Source organism: Cardiocondyla obscurior, linkage group LG07 (genome assembly GCF_019399895.1).
Source record: "Cardiocondyla obscurior isolate alpha-2009 linkage group LG07, Cobs3.1, whole genome shotgun sequence".
Taxonomy (NCBI): Eukaryota; Metazoa; Arthropoda; class Insecta; order Hymenoptera; family Formicidae; genus Cardiocondyla; species Cardiocondyla obscurior.
In genome coordinates this window covers 4085681-4103184 of record NC_091870.1, presented here as the reverse complement: position 1 = coordinate 4103184, position 17504 = coordinate 4085681, and the positions used below count along the sequence as shown (strand labels likewise).

General features: G+C 34.9%; 2 protein-coding genes across 2 annotated transcripts in view; both read right to left on the bottom strand.

The window, feature by feature from the left end:
* Positions 1 to 12296, bottom strand: part of LOC139103867 (uncharacterized) — a 50981-nt gene extending 38685 nt beyond the window's left edge. The window contains exons 1-2 of the mRNA XM_070658948.1: positions 12198 to 12296; positions 11991 to 12064 (exon numbers count right to left, since the gene is read on the bottom strand). Coding sequence (XP_070515049.1) covers positions 11991 to 12060 — 70 coding nt within the window. The 5' untranslated portion in view covers positions 12061 to 12064; positions 12198 to 12296. The remainder of the gene's footprint in view (positions 1 to 11990; positions 12065 to 12197) is intronic.
* A 3587-nt stretch (positions 12297 to 15883) lies between these two features.
* Positions 15884 to 17119, bottom strand: LOC139104042 (uncharacterized; the record flags this gene model as incomplete). The annotated part of the gene is made up of 4 exons (XM_070659259.1): positions 15884 to 15993; positions 16139 to 16298; positions 16435 to 16622; positions 16873 to 17119. Coding segments are annotated over 4 exons (705 nt in total), but the record flags the coding sequence as incomplete, so codon positions are not given.
* Positions 17120 to 17504: the final 385 nt, after the last annotated feature.

Genomic DNA, 17504 nt, shown 5'->3' with positions numbered 1-17504 from the left:
TTCTTTTTCTTATATACCGCCACAGTTTTCTTCTAAATTAGACAATATTTTTCTTACTTTATTATTTAATGAAAAGGACAGAAAAGAATTTGGAAACAAAAATGTTTTTTTACCACTTATAAAAGAACTTAAAGTATTTAGAAAATACTCTTGTATTTAAAACTGACGACAACAAGAATATTTACGTTTGTCTGTTATTAATTACAGGCGATAATCTTAGATTTCACGAGATTTGTGATTTTGTTGAAAGCTTTGTTGCTAATTTTTTATGTCATATGTGTAAAATGTCGCGTGATTTATTACAAGAAACAACTATTGAAATCAATGCGTTTTTACGAACAAAAACAAATTACAAAATAGATATAAAAGTAAACTACGTATCACAAACAGATATAAATAAAGAATGTATTTTTAACAATTAAAAAAATTTTAGTTTATTTGATAATTTCGGATTTGACATTATGCACGATATTTTTGAAGGTATATGCCAATATGATCTGTCTCAGTTAATTTTATTTTACATATATGAAAAAAAAATATTTACCCTTGATAAATTAAATAGTCGTATAAAAAAATTTAATTTTGAATTCCAAGATGGTGTAAATCGTCCTCCTTCTTTAAAAAAAGAAAAATAAAAAAAATTTTGTTTAGGATTTTCTGCGTCAGAAACAATTACTTTTGTTAAGTATTTTGTATTGCTAATTGGCGACTTAATTTCTACATCTGATAAATACTGGAATTTATATGTATCTTTAAGAGCTATTGTCGATATGCTATTGACAAAATCAATAAAAACTGCAGACATTGAATATTTAAAAGTATTGATTACGGAACATTTAGAAAATTACATTGAATTATTTGGAAAAACTTTAAAAGTAAAGTTTAATAATATGCTTCATTATCATCAAGCTTTAAACAATTTTGGTCCGCTACTTCATATTTAATGTATGCGTTTTGAAGCTAATCATCAAAAATTTAAAGCATTTGTGCGTATAACCTCTAGTGTCAACTTATCTTTAACTTTAATGAAAAAAAAAAACTAATTTATGTTAAATAACAGAATTTTGAAGAAATTTTCGTTTCAAGAAGAAGTGCTTTTCGTATGTGATTCTTGTAATTTAATTAAAAATCATCCATTGTTTTTTCGTTTTAAAAGCTGTTTGCCAAATATATCATTATTATTGGTAAAATGGGTTAAAATTAATAGTTACACGTTTAAACGTAATATGACTTTATGTTTGGATAACGATGACGTTTTACCTATTTTCGGAACAATTTTAATTATAACCGTTGATGAAAATGATGACTTTTATTTTGTAATTAAAAAATTAGAAACTGTGGGATTTTCTTATTATTATGCTTACGAAGTGTTATCAACTGGACACTATTTTCTTTTAAAATTAAAAGACTTATGTTTATTTAATTTAATTTCCTTAAATATTAAGAAAATTACAGGCGGTACTTTGTATATTGTATACAATTAATATACAGGGTGTCCCATACTAAACGGACGTAATTTGAGAAGTAAGTAGAACTGGTCTAGACGAATAGAAAAGTCTTATACCATTTTGTAAAATTCTCAACTGTTATTGAGAAAAAAATTAATTTGTCTAGCGCAAGAGCGAGAAGAAAGCCACGCGTGAGTGAGCGCGACAGGCGAGTATCTAAAAATGGTGCCGTCGCTTGTCGCGCTCATTCACGCGTAGCTTCCTTGTCGCTCTTGCGCTAGACAATTTAATTTTTTTCTCAATAACGGTTGAGAATTTTACAAAATGGTATAAGACTTTTCTATTCGTCTAGATCAGTTCTACCTACTTCTCAAATTACGTCCGTTTAGTATGGGACACCTGTATAATATGTACACAGAGAAAACGATTTCTTTAAACACCTCTTAAAAATTTATTTGGATTTATTTGTTGTATTCAAACAACATAATATCGTACGAAACAATAGTTTTATTGATTAAAAGAACTATTGTTTTGTTGAATTAAGTAGCATTATTTAAACGAAAAAACAATATTATTTAAAGTAATTTGTTTAAATGAAATAATACTTTGGTTGTTAACATAAAATTTTATTCAGTGAAACAAATATTTATTTAAATAAAAAACAAAAATAATTTTTTTTATTTAAATAATAAAGTTGTTTCTTCCAAATAAATTTTTATTTGATACAAATAATTTGTATCAGAAATGTGTGCTACGCGGTCGTGTTGCGTAGCGCGGAAGGATACATCTCCTTGGTTTTCTAAGAGTAGGGAGAACAAAAGCGATTCGGCATTAAAACGTGATTGAACGTGCAGTAATAACGTGCGCGCAGCAGTGTGACTACACAGAAAGAATATACGCAAAGGAAAATAAAACGGTAAGCCTATAACGCGTTTTTTTTTCATATTACTGTAAAAAGTTGCACAATACAATAATACAATACATACTATGCAATACGGACCACCTCGACGACACGTGGCCGATACCGGACCGGCAAATTATTAACAAAACGTGTAGGTCGGTGCTTGTTAATATGAACAGTTATTTAAAATGCAAATTTTAATATTTCGTCGGTCCGGTGTTGGTTCGTGTTGTCGAGACGGAATAATCTGTATTGCATAGTGTGCATTAATCTGTAATTGCAAAATATTAGATTAAGGAAAAAGTAATCAATTATTTTTGAAAAAAATAATGGATTACTTTTTCTCCAACCTAATATTAATTTATCATGTAGTGTATTATTAATATTGTTACGCCCGGTATACGGAGCAGCATGAAGCTGCCGGCTCGCTCCGAGGTTTCGGTTCCCCGTTGCTAGGGGAACGAAGACTATTTATTATTAAGAAATGACAGTTCTGCCCGTGACTTAATTCGGTGCGGATGTATTTGGTTAAGTCCGATTAAACCCTTATCTTTCCGTTTTCTAAACCCGTCTTCTTTTCTTTCGCGGAGCTCGGGCGCCGCGAGTGTGAGTGAGTGAGTGAAAGAGACGCGAACGCAGAGACGTTCGCCGACCCGTTCCCGGCGTAACATTTTGAGGGCTCGTCCGGGATGGCTACGCATACGGCGAAGAGGAGGCGATCCCGTCAGGAGGATCCTGCTTCGTCTGAGGCGGCGGCGTTTGAGTCGCTCCGTCAGGAGATGCGTCAGCTGCGGGTCGAGCAGGAGCAGAGGGAGGAGAGTCTGCGGGCCGAGATTCGTCTGCGTGATGATGCGATCACAAGGATGCAGAGCCGAATCCTGCAGCTAAGTCCCTTCAATAATTTCTCGCGCGTCTACGGTGTTCTTCCGGCGGAGGGGGGCGCGAGTTTCGTTCCGGATGTCCCTCCGGTTGAGGGTGACGCGCGTTCCGTGTCCGGGTTGAATTTAAAATTAGATACGTATGACGGTTCCGTTCCATTGCAGGAGTTCTTCTCCCAATTTGATTTGATCGCTCGGGCGAAGCAGTGGGGACAAGAAGCGAGAACTGTTGCCCTTGTTTCTTGCCTTCGGGGCAGAGCGCGTTCGGTTCTCTGTACTTTTCAGGATTCCGAGGGCATGGGCTACGCGGAGCTTAGAGCAAAGCTCGAGTTGTGTTTCGGGGAACCGCGGTCTTCTCAAAATTATTATTCTCTTTTTACTAATCGGAGACAGAAGGAAGGGGAGGATTTTGCTTCTTTTGGGACGGAATTAGAGCGGTTATCTCAGTTAGCTTATCCTGAATGTCCCTATGAAGTACGGGACAAGATCGCTTGTGCACAGTTTATTTCTGCGTTGTTAGATGGTAGGGTTAGGAGAACGCTGCAATTAGAAGGGATCTCTTCACTTAAAAAGGCGATCGAGAGATCGAAAGTGATCAAGACGATTTTCGGGGAATCTTTCGATAGGAGAGCGTCAGGTTTTCAGGGGCGCGCGAGTTCTTTTAGGAATTTTAATTCTTTTCGTTCGGAAAAGTCCAGGGGGGACGTTAAGGAAAACGAAGGAAAGGGGGAAAATTCGGTAAATCCTAGGAAGTATAAAGGGAATAAGTTTTCTCGGGAGACGAAGGGGGGGGCTCGAGGAGAGTGTTGGCTTTGTGGGAAGCCAGGACACTTCCAGAATCAGTGCCCTACCCGTAAGGGAAACTCGGAATAGTCGACCTCTTCGGGGGGGGGTCGGCTAAAGTAAAGGGGGCCCCGAGAGAGTTATTTTCCAGAAGAATCGGCTATTCTTCACGTGATTTTTGTTTCGCAGGAAAAATTAATGGTAGAGAATGTAATTTCAGGGTTGACACAGGCTCTGATATTACTATTTTGAGTTCTAGGTTTTTCGGAAAGGGGAATTCAGGTTTGCAATCGCTTAGAGAGGGGCTAAGATTTCGATATCCTACAGGGGAAGATGTTTCTATTAGAGGAGAAGCTAAAGTTTCTATGGAGGTAGGAAAGTTTGCTCTTGAAATGAGCATGTTTGTAGCAGAGATTTCGGATGATTGCCTTCTCGGGGCGGATTTTCTGAGGAAGGTTGGTTTTTCCAAAATTTTTGACGAAGCTTTTGGTTCTTGTCGGAATTCTTTGAGGGTGGCCAGAGTCGAACAGACTTCCGGGGTGAATTCTTCTTTTCCTCAGAAGCTTTTTGAAGAAAGCTTGAAAGGATTAAATGATGAGCAGAAGAATGTAGCTTCTTTATTCTTTAGAGAATTTCAAGGGATATTTTCGGAGGAAATTGTTGCAGGGAATTGCGAATTAGTGAAACATAAGATTGATGTAGCGGACGCTCTTCCGATTAGACAGGTTCCTCGTCGGATTCCTTTTCGAATGAGGGATGAGGTTGATGGAATTATCAAAGATATGAAGAACCGTGGGGTAATTGAGGAGTCGCAAAGTCCTTGGGTTTCTCCAGCAGTTTTAGTCAAAAAGAAAGATGGGACAATTAGATTCTGCGTCGATTATAGGACAGTTAATGCGGTCACGGTAAAAGATTCTTTTCCTCTTCCGAGGATAGATGATATTCTAGATCGTTTGGCTGGGAATTCCTGGTTTGCTACTCTTGATCTTAAGAGTTAGTATTGGCAAATCAGGATGGATTCAAAAGACAAGGAGAAAACGGCTTTTTCCATAGGAAAAGGACTTTGGCACTTCACTGTCATGCCTTTTGGTCTCACAAATGCTCCGGCAACTTTTGAACGGTTTATGGAAAGGGTTTTGGAAGGGCTTCTTTCTAAGAGTTGTTTTGTATATTTAGATGATGTGATAGTTTTTGGAAGAAGTTTCGAAGGACTTATGGAGAATCTTAATGAAGTGTTTCTTCGTTTAAGAAAATTTAATTTAAAAATCAATCCAGGGAAGTGTGTTCTTTTCAGTAGGAAAGTTAAGTACTTAGGTCATGTGGTTTCTTCAGAAGGGGTAGCTACTGATCAGGAGAAAGTAGCAGCAGTGATAGATTGGCCACTTAGGTTTTTGCTCGTATTATCGGAGATTCGTGAAAGGTTTTTTTTCAATAGCAAAGCCACTTCATTATTTGACGGGAAATTTGGTGAAATTTTCTTGAACGAATGATTGTCAGGAGGCTTTTGAATCCTTGAAGCGGGCCTTAACTTCTCCTCCAGTGTTAGCGTTCCCGAAGGAAGAAGGTCAGTTTATTTTAGATACTGATGCTTCTGGAATAGGAATCGGGGCTGTTCTTTCACAGAAGCAAGGTGATGAGGAGAAAGTTATAGCGTATTTCAGTCGGGTTTTATCAAAGTCTGAAAGGAATTATTGTGTTACTCGACGCGAGCTTTTAGCCATTGTAGATGCAGTCAAATCTTTTCGTCATTTTTTTTTAGGAGGGAAATTTTTAATTCGCACGGATCATATTTCTTTAAGGTGGCTCTTGTCTTTTAAGGAACTCGAAGGTCAGTTAGCTCGCTGGGTAGAAAGATTACAACAATTTCAGTTCGAAATTGCTTACAGGAAGGGGACTTCTCATGGGAATGCCGATGGTTTATCGAGACGGCTTTGTGAAGCGGAAAACTGTCGGTATTGTTTTAGGGTTGAGCAAAATAGTCTTTCCGAGGGAGGTGAGACTGTGGCTCGAATAGTCTTCCAAGAAGAAGAGTTAGATCTTTGGAAGAAGGATCAGCGGGAGGATCCGAGTCTTAATGTTTTAATACAGGCGAAAGAGTCTGGGGAACGTCTTTCCCGTTCGGGATTTTCTTCTTCAGATATAACGGGAAGAGTTCTTAATTCATATTGGGATTCCCTCGTTTTAGAGAACGGAGTTCTTTATAAGAAATGGATAGCTCCAAATTTAAGGAAGGTGCTGTTTCAGTTAGTGGTTCCTCGTAAACGGATTAAGGGGGTTCTGGCTGATGCCCATGATTCTCCTTCGGTTGGGCACTTTGGAATCAATAAGACTCTAGATAGAATTCGGAAGCGTTTTTATTGGGTTTCTTGCAAACAAGATGTAGAAGATTGGTGTCGTTCGTGTTCGGTTTGTTGTTCAAAGAAGGGACCTTCCGGCAAAGGAAAATCTCCTTTGCAAATTTACAATGTCGGATCTCCGTTTCAGAGATTACAGATGGACGTTCTTGGTCCTTTTCCTATATCTTCTTCTGGGAATAGGTTTCTTTTGGTGATTGTAGATTGTTTTTCTAAATGGGTGGAAGCATTTCCGGTGAGGAATATTAGGGCAAGAACGGTAGCTGAAGTTTTTGTTAGGGAAATTATTTCGAGATTTGGAGTTCCTGAGGAAATACATACAGATCAGGGACGAAACTTTGAGTCCGGTCTTTTGAAAGAGTTGTTGAATCTTTTGGGGGTTAGGAAAACTAGGACTACTGCTTTACATCCACAATCGGATGGGCAGGTGGAGCGACAGCATCGTACAGTTTTGGAATATCTTTCAAAATTTGTTTCAGAAAATCAAAAAGATTGGGATCGTTGGATTTCAATGTTTCTGTTAGCTTATAGGTCTTCGAAGCATGAGGTTACTGAGGTTTCTCCGGCGGAGCTTTGTTTTGGCAGGGATTTGAGGTTACCGTTAGATTTGACGCGGGGAATGCCTCCTCAATCTTCTCAGTTTTCAGCTTCTCAAGGAGAGTTTGTTAGGGGTTTAAGACAAAGGCTTGATGAAATCCATTCTGAAGTCAGGAGGAAGATGGCGGTTAAGTCCTCTCGTGTTAAGGCATTTTATGACAAGAATGTTAGAGATATTTTATTCCGAGAGGGACAGAAGGTTTGGTTTTTTAATCCTTGTAGAGTTAGAGGTAAGGCTCCTAAATTACAAAGTAATTGGGAAAGACCTTACTTGATTTTGAAAAAGTTAGGTGAGGTGGTGTTCTGTATTCAGAAGTCGCCTAAGCATAGAAAAAAAGTCGTTCATGCGGATAGGTTGGCTCCGTATTTTGAAAGGAAAAATTTAATGGATTTTGGGGGCTGTGTTTGTTTTTTTTTTGGGGGGGGAAAATTGATTTTTTTTTAGATACTGCTTTTCTTCTTTTTCTTTTTTGAGGAGGAGTTTAACTAGACGGAGAGGAAGGAGAATTTTCTTCAGGAGAGACGTGTTCCGCCCCATTTCGTGATGAAGAAAGACTTTTCGTTAAGAAGACTGTTCTTCCCATGGTTTTTGATCTGTGGTTTTCCATGGGACGAAGGGCTAATGCCGGAACGGAAACTTGGGGAGACCTTGAGTCGGTGGGTCCACAGAAAGTTATGCCCCCCCCTTATTTGAAGATTTTAATTTCGAGAAGAGGAACAGCGGAAGCGAGCTGAAAGCCAAGGACGGAAACATCTTCACGCTGAGGGAGATTCTTCGCGTTGTTTCGTGGTGTTCGGGAACTTGGACAGGAGTTCAAGATGGAACAGGAAGCCACGGAGGCCTCCCCCTGATTGTCGGGGCGACAATCTGGAAGAGAGGGGGGGGACAGTGTTACGCCCGGTATACGGAGCAGCATGAAGCTGCCGGCTCGCTCCGAGGTTTCGGTTTCCCGTTGCTAGGGGAACGAAGACTATTTATTATTAAGAAATGACAGTTCTGCCCATGACTTAATTCGGTGCGGATGTATTTGGTTAAGTCCGATTAAACCCTTATCTTTCCTTTTTCTAAACCCGTCTTCTTTTCTTTCGCGGAGCTCGGGCGCCGCGAGTGTGAGTGAGTGAGTGAAAGAGACGCGAACGCGGAGACGTTCGCCGACCCATTCCCGGCGTAACAATATATTAATTAGTGTGTGTGCTGTTTAGGTTAATAGTAAGAAAATGAATTCCGATTCTATTGCTACCTTTTTACAGGAATGTAAATTAGAGCATTTTATATCAACATTTGCAGGTAATTTATATTTTGTTACAACATATTTAACATTATATTACTTTTCGTTTTGTTTTTATTTTTGTACATTTTTATATTCATTGTTTTAGAACACAAAATTGATGATATAAGTATTCTGCCGTTTTTAACAGACGAAGAGTTAAAAGAACTCATTCCACTATTGGGGGATAGAAAAAAATTCCAAATTGCACTTACATCACAAAAACGGAACTCATCAGACAAAACGTTAATTCAGACGATAGACAATTCATTAGACACAAATGCAGAGGTATAAATATTTATACAGTTTTATAAATTAACACTTTGGTTGTCAATGTATTATTGGTGAACACGTAGAAAGTGATCCCTCACATGCCAATGTATCACCGATGTTTTATACCCGAAGATAAGACAACGGTGATACACTAGCGTGTGAGAGATCACTTTCTCCGTGTTCACTGGTAATACATTAGCGGCCAAGGTGTTAAACAATTAAGTTTTTCTTTAAAAAAAGTTTTCTTTTAATTTTATATTAATTTTCTTTACATAATATAATTTGAGATATTATTTGAAAATGTAAATTTAGAAGAATTCAATGAGCCTACTGAGAAAAAACCCAAATACGTATTCGTGAACTATGATGTTGCTTCTACTTCATCAAGTAATTATTTTGACGAAACAGAAAATACAAATAGTGATAGTGATAATACTGTCATCAATAATGATATAATTACGGGCGTATTAAAAGTATCAGATATTAATAATTTTAATTTAAAAAATCTGTTAAATAATCACATAATCAGAAAAGCTATTTTATTAAAATATGCGAAAACAAAATCTCTTGATAATAAGGACAGGAATAATTTGTGTGACATAATTATATGTCACTTCTTAAATGAAGGAAAACGTCTTAATAATACAACAATAAGCGTATTAGCTGACAAAATTATAGAAATTTTTGAACAAGAAAGAAAATCCACATATTTTGTGAGTCCAATAGGGAAACGTAAATCACGTTACAATAAACCAGAAATAGCGAGGGGAAAATTGGTAGATAAACACAGAAATAAATTGACTATTATAAGAAAAAATCTAATAGCGACCAAAATTGATACAAATAAATCAAAACAAGGTAAATTTCTATTATATTAATTTTACTTTTTTACAAGTGAAAGTACCAGGCGATATTGAGACTTCAAAGTTGGAAAAAAGAAAATTTCTGTACAAGAAAGGTTTGACTGTACAACCGTACATAGTAGTAGTAGGTCCTACTTTGACTAATATTTATGCCTTTTATGTTATAATCGAAGATAAAAATTATCAAACTAATACGCTTTTTGATGCTATCAAATTTTGTTTTCAAACTAATTTTGTTTTTGACTTAAAGTATCCAACAGAATGTCAACATTTGTGGTATCTCATGCAATGGGAGTTGTTTAACGTTACGTATGACAAAGATATAAAAATACCATTTTTAAATGACATATTACAATGTAAATATTAAAATTTTATGCAAAAAATTTTAAAAGTAAAACTTATTATTGTTTCTTACGAATCTTTATTACGTATATTAAAACTTTTTTTGAATTAGACTTTGCTAACGTCACTTCTATTAATTAACGAGTTAAAACAAAATTTTTTAGAATGGAAAGAAAAAATAATATAATATGTTTTAAATGTTTTCGAACATTTAAAGATATTAATAATTTTATAAGACATATGAAATGTTTACATCCCTTTTTACTTTAATATAATTGTAAGCAAAATACTTACAAAAAAATACTTGCATTGTTCCTTTACAACAAAAGTATAATTTTTTTTAAAGAAAAGTTAATATATTTGAATTATTAAGTATATTTCAGTTCAATTTATAATATTATATTAAGCTTAATATAAGATTAAATTTATAGATTATAGTTTATATAATGAGTTACTTATTGAATAAAATTTATTGTAAATAAAACTTATTTTTGTTTTTTTTTAATGTATTTTAATGTATAATTACCTGTTTCTTAATATAACAAAATAAACTGATATAATATGTTGAAAGTTTTTTAAATAGATTGTGCTATGGTTACAAAGATAAATAAGATTAACATTTAGTTGATAATTGTACAAATATAGGTATATTTGTATAATTATCAGCTAAATGTTAAAGTTATTTATTTTTGTAACTATAGCACAATCTATTAAAAAAACTTTCAACATATTATATCAGTTAATTTTATTCAAATAATAAAATAACTTCAAAGAAAACAACAGGATTATTTAAGTAAAATAAAAATACTTTTAAATGAAATAAAGGTTTAATAAATTTAGAATAATATTTAATTAATTCAAATAAATAAAATAGTTTTTCAAACAAAAAATTTATTTTAATATTCCAAAATTCTTCTATTTAAATAATAAAATTATTTTAAAAAACTAATAAAATTATTTAATTTAAACAAATAATAATATGTCAAACAAAAAGTTATTTGTAATAATAATATATATTATTTGAAAAATCAAATAATTGTATTTGTTGTTTCAAATGAACAGGTTTGTTCGACTATGTCAAACAACATATTTCTTTATTTTAAATAAATTTTATTAAATCTAAAGAAACTTTTTTCTCTGTGTGTATGTAAGTATGTATATTTATATGTAAAAAAAAATATATATATAATTTATATTATTTCTATGTTTAAACGACAAATATAAATTATATAATTATTATAAATTTTATTATATATAATTAATAAAGAAACAATATTCATAAATAAAATGTTTTATTTGAGGAACCAAATTATTTGTTTGCTATAAAGCAATAGCTGTTTCAAAATCCATTTGTTTTTCGCAACAATATTTTGATAGCAAAATATTAAAGTTGTTATAACAAAATTAGTGCGTAATGAGAACAAAATACAATCAAACAAGATATTTGTTTAATACAACAAAACGGTTTTGTTGGGGATATTTTAACCAAAATGTTTGGTTGTTTGAGCAAAATTTTTGTTCTTACAACAAAACATTTTTCCTAGTGTAATATATATCATTTTGAGTGTAAGGATATTTACGTAAAAATTTAATCGTTATACATACAATGTAATACGTTCTATTTACAGTTAAAAATATTTGTTTATTAGAAGAACAAGCAAAAATAATTTAAATTTATACAGGGTGTCTCAGCCCATGTGTATAATCCTATACAGATAGGTAGGTCTTGGGGATATAAATAAAATATAAATAAAATAAAAAAGTTTTTTAACATTTTGAAAAATTCTCAACCGTTATTGAGATTTTTTCAAAACGTTAAAGAACTTTTTTACTTATCTCCCCAAGACCTACCTATCTGTATAGGATTTTACACATGGGCTGAGATATCCTGTATATTAAATGGTAGTATAATAGCCTTCTGAATTCTATCAAATTCAGCACCTCCATTTTCCATTGGCACCAATACTTCCGAAAAACATTTATATAAAGTCGCAAATTATACAATACCTACACTACATTTTTTGTTCGTTAATTGATTATTAACTAATTGAATTAATTTATGTGTACTTTTTTTACATGACTAGCTTCAGAAAGGTAAAAAATAAAATGTTTCAAGTAGATGGCTTAGAAATAAATCGTCTAAAAATCGATAGGGATAAGTTAGGTATATAGACGTAAAGATAAGTGTCATATAACTACAAAGGTGACGTATTTCTAAAGAAATAATAGTTTGATGTGTGTCTAAAGGAGCATTAAAAGAGAAAAAATACAATGTATACTTACTATTATTGTCTGTTTCAATTGCCAAAGCATGGCAAAAGATCAGGATAATACCATAAGCTACGAGATTCATTTTCCTGCACAAAGTAGAAAACAGTTTGGTTGGTTATTTTCGAAGACGACAGAAACAAAAATATTTTTAAAAATCAATAAATTTCTCGTTGCCTTGAGTAGTAAACAATTTCACGAATCAACAACGTAGACACGTACCTCAATACTTTCGGCTGATAAAGAAATTCTATAAAATTCAACAAGTTACCAAGTCAAAGCTATAGATTACTTTGATGGGTACATTCATTATTTATAAACACCTGCATAAAAATAAATTGTGACGATAATTACGCACGACTTGTTTGTAAGTTAAGTCATTTGTAAATGTCACGCGATTGTCCTTGTGCTTACATGACTTGCGTCGCGTGATAAGAATCTTGTGAGTTATGAATTAAAAAACTTTTTTTACTTGAACCTCATACATATACAGGGTGTCCTAGGCATAACGAAGGATACTGGGAGGATAAATAAAACTAATTGAGACAAGTAGAAAAATCCTGTACCATTTTACAAAATTCTCAACCGTTATTGAGAAAATAATTAAAATGTATAAATTGTATAGGCGTAAAAGCGACAAAAAAGTTACACGTGAGTGAGCGCGATAAGCGACGGCGCCATTTCTAGCCATTTGCCTGTCGCGCTCACTCGCCCGCAGCTTTCTTGTCGCTTTTGCGCTAGACAAATTAATTTTTTTTCTCAATAACGGTTGAAAATTTTTTAAAATGTTAAAGAACTTTTTTATTTATTTCCCCAAGACCTACCTATCTGTATAGGATTTTACACATGGGCTGAGACACCCTGTATACAGGGTGTCCCGTGGAATGCGGAAAATCTCTCGGGTGTAGGTAAACATTAAGAATATACATATAATAAAAAAAAGTTTTTACAAAAAACTAATTAGTCTCATTAATTAGTGATTGATAAAAATAATTACTTATTGTCATCGTTACCGTAACTTAAAGAGTTGCTTTCCTTGTTGCTGTTTTATAATATTTAATATTATGAAATATTAATATTAAAATTTTTAACATAGTGCTTTTAAATTTATAATTGTAGGGTTTATTCTTTTAACTGAACTAATTTAGAGTTTATCTTTTTTCTATACATATAATGTGAAGAATATAAAATAACAACCATTGATTGAAAAACAAGCCGTGGTAACCTTCAATGCTTAAGCATTCGTTGCGTATTACAAAACTGTATAATATGAAATGTAATTTTCTTGTAAAATATGAGTTAAATATTTTGCAGCGACAGTAGATGTGTATTGACGGGTTCTGGATGAGTTCCTATTAGTGTGTCTGTGTGATCTATGATGAAGAGTAGTCACGTGCCACGAGAAGGGTGTGCTTTTAGGTATCGGTTCTTTGTCGATGATTCTAGGAAGTTTCCGCGAATTAAATGTTCATACATTTTAATATAAATAAAAAATTCTTGGAAAAATGTATAAAAATAAAAAAAAATTTTTGTCGAGCAAAGTAGCGATACTTAGTAACTCAGATAGTACACGAACATCCATAGGATGTCCAGTGGAATCTGTTTTTGGATGTCAGACGTCCATTTTTAGTTAAAAAAAATCCGTTTTTTTTCCATAAGACGTCCATAAGATGTACATTTGATACATTAACGGACGTACATAAAATATCCGAAATAAATCCGTTTTCGGATTATTTTGGATTTCTTATGGACGTATTATAGAGCATACAGGGTGTTTCGTTACAACTTATTAACCCGGTATGAGTAGATAGATCTCTTAAATACAAGTATGAAAGTCCCATACCATTTTTTAATTTGGGCGTTTATTTACGAGATATCAACATTTATATTTGACCGAGAGCGAGACGATGCGACAACGCGCGAATGAGCGGTGCGGCGATACGCGAGGCGTGTTTAAAGACATCACGCGAGCAAGACAATGCGACGACGTGCGACCGAGACGATGCGACCGAAACAATCGCGTAAATGTATCGTTTCGGTCGCATCGTGTCACTCACGCATCGTCGCATCGTCTTGCTCTCGGTCAAATATAATTGTTGTTACCTCGTAAATAAACGCCCAAATTAAAAAATGGTATGGGACTTTCATACTTGTATTTCCGGGTTAATAAGTTGTAACAAAACACCCTGTATACAGGGTGTCCCAGATCAGTGGACAATGCCGTAAATGATAGGTAGATTTAATCGAATTAAAACGAAAAGTCCTTTACCATTTTGAAAAATTTTTAATAGTTTTCGAGAAAAAAATTAAAATATATAAAATGTATAGGTTTAAGAGCGGCAAGAAAGCTACGCGTGAGTGAGCGCGACAGGCGAATGACTAGAAATGGCACCGTCGTCTGTCGCGCTCTCTCAGCCCACGCTTCCTTGTCACTCTTACGCGTACATAAATAATTTTTTTCTTGAAAACTATTGAGAATTTTTCAAAATGGTACAGGACTTTTCGTTTTAAATTGATTAAATCTACCTATCATTTTCGGCATCATCCACTGATCTGGGACACCCTGTATGTATACATACAGGGTGTCCCGCACCATGTGTCTGTTGCACCGCAGGGTTGCCGTGGGGTCCGTTCTCCGGACAATGTAGACGGGAACTCGTGGAATAAAGTCTTAACTCGTAAAGTTGATGTGTTCCTTTATTTTCCTTGTTTTTGTTTTACAGCCTTCGACGCCACGCGTATAATCTAATTCGATTCTTAATTGCGACTGCCCGTCCGGGCCGCGGCTGCCCATATATATCTCCTGCTGTTGCTATGTCAAAATTCATAGCAATCAGCAGAATCGCGGGTGGCAACCGCGACTGTCCTCGAACGTCGCGTCCCGGCCGGAAATGCCGGGTTACCTTGATCGGCGGTGTTCTGCCGATCAAGCTAAAAGGTCGCGCGCGTGCGACATTCCGGTGTTATTCCCGAGCTTCTGTTGCCAAGGGCTCGGGATATAACATGTCAATGCTTCTAGGGATAAGTATATCGGGAATACAAATTAAAAATTCTAGTGCCATTTTGCAAAACTCTTAATAGTTATTGAGAAAAAAATTAATTTATTTAGCGCAAGAGCGACAAGGAAGCTGCGGGCGAGTGAGCGCGACGGGCGAATGGCTAAGAATGGCGCCGTCGCCTGCCGCGCTCACTCACGCGTGGCTTCCTTGTCGCTTTTGCGCTAGACAAATTAATTTTTTTCTCAATAACTATTGAGAATTTTGCAAAATGGCACTGGAATTTTTAATTTGTATTCCCGATATCTACTTATCTCTAGAAGCATTGACACATGGTGCGGGACACCCTGTATATTAATTTATTGAATTGTTTGACAAAATGTACATTGTTTTTTTTTAATTAGTTTTATTTTTAATATTTTTTAAAATACTTATACCATTGCACTAAAATTTCTAATTATATATTAATTTGCACAATTACTATAGTTAATAATATTTAATATCACCAGTTTGTATTGCGCTTTTTGCAACGTAACGCTATTACTAGAAAATAAAATTAACGTACATTTTTTCACACTTACTGATCTATTTTTCCTCTTTAACTCATAAGACTTTTCAGGCATTGCGTTAATTAATACTTCTCATCATACTTCTCCAGCCACTCATTTTTAATAGCTATTTTACTGCGACATCGAGCTATTTTAGTCTAATTCTCTACAACATACTCGACATCATGCTTTTTCTCACACCAGGTGTGCCTGTTATTAAAATGTTAAGTTCGCTTCCGTGCATGTTAAACATCTTACGGAGATACAGCAATCATTCTTTTCATGGCTTAACCAACTAGTTATATTAAAATAAAAATTAAAATCTTTGCAAGTTTTATAAATTTTAAACCAATTATTAATGTTTTTACACATTCTTTCTTTCTGATTCTAATCTTTCCTTTACTCTTTGCAACCACTTCTGAATCTCTTTCTCGAACACTTTTTTAAAATGATCTGAATGTTCTTGACCGGAAACTAAAAAAAGAAATTTTTATAAACAGAAATTCCTTTTCTCTTTTACATAGATTACTTGGATTAGATTAAATTTAATAAATCACCCAAAAGAAATATCGTTATTATATTGAAGGCGATAAAAAAACGATTGTTATTTAATACTTACCAATTAGTAAATCTGCGATTTTCAAATTACAAAACTTTTGTTTAGCTTTTGCTCCTAGCCAACTATATTTTTCAGCTAATTCGTTTGTTATTAAACGACAACAGTTACGTTTTATAAATTTGTAAAGAGTTTTTCCTCCAACTCGAAATACCTCTATAACCTGTAAAAAAATATCAGTTAAATAAAATAACAATTGTAATAATACTTAACACGTTTTGTATTAATATCACTTAAGATTTGTTTTATATATGTAAATAATTCAATATTATAAAAGAAATAGTTATGCAATATCATACCGATGCTTGGAAATTATTCGGCCGATTCAAAAATTGCTCGGTTTGCTGTTCAAAGTCTTCAACGTCATTAAAAGGAAGATGAGGAAGAGAATAGATTGATTTTTTTTTTACATTGGTCACATTTTGCTGTTGTTGCAATAAACTATTTTTTATATCTCTTACGTTGTTCGAAATCAAGGATTTGTTTTCTATAAAAAAAGATAAAGTCTTAGTCATAATAACGATGCGTTGTCCAGCCGGATCTATGTCATAGCGCATCCGGGACAACTCATGCGATTATCAATTTGTACTTCTATACGTGCTGTATCGCGCCTGGCAACGGGAATATCCCTTCGGAAAGATCCAAGTTCAAAGGTTCTTCTTTGTCAAAAGACAAAGAAACTGACCATTCTGGTCTGATCGCGTGGCCGATCATGTCAGTCTTCGGCTAGTACTCACTGCAAACGCATCGCAGCATCGCGCTATTTGCCTTTTGTTTTAATCCGCCGTGATTCTTTAACCGTACATAGCAAGTATTAAACTCGCAGCAGCTTGTCTTCGCTGTATTTGCATAATAAATAAAAATACAGTCCATTATTAATAATTCGCAGAAATTATTATTTCCATCTTCATCGTTCAATCGTGAACATACGTCATCGACCAATTGCCACAATTGTGTTTTGAAGAACATTTGCTGACGTATTATTTTTTTTTAAAAGTTGTAACGTTAGCGACTTTCAGTGTCGTGTAGTTTGCCGGATTGAGGCTCGCCAGAGCCAGGGTTCGGTGGAGCGCGATAGGTCGGACTCTTAGTTGCGGTCTAGGCCGACAAGAGCGCCCGTCGGAGAGACTGAGGTTGCGCGATCTGGCCCGAGGGGCAGCGGTCGGGAGCGCCCGACCGCGACGGTGTCGTCGGCTGCGTGCCGTACGATAGAATCCAAAAGCCTAGACGGGAGCGCCCGTCTAGGGAATCTCGGTGGCTCGGACTATCCAAGGGCGCCGACGGTATCCGGTCGCCTCGGTGACGGAGCCTCGGGAGCGTCCGAGGTCTCCAGGAACCTGAGGTAGTATTCTGCCTTGGGAGCGCCCAA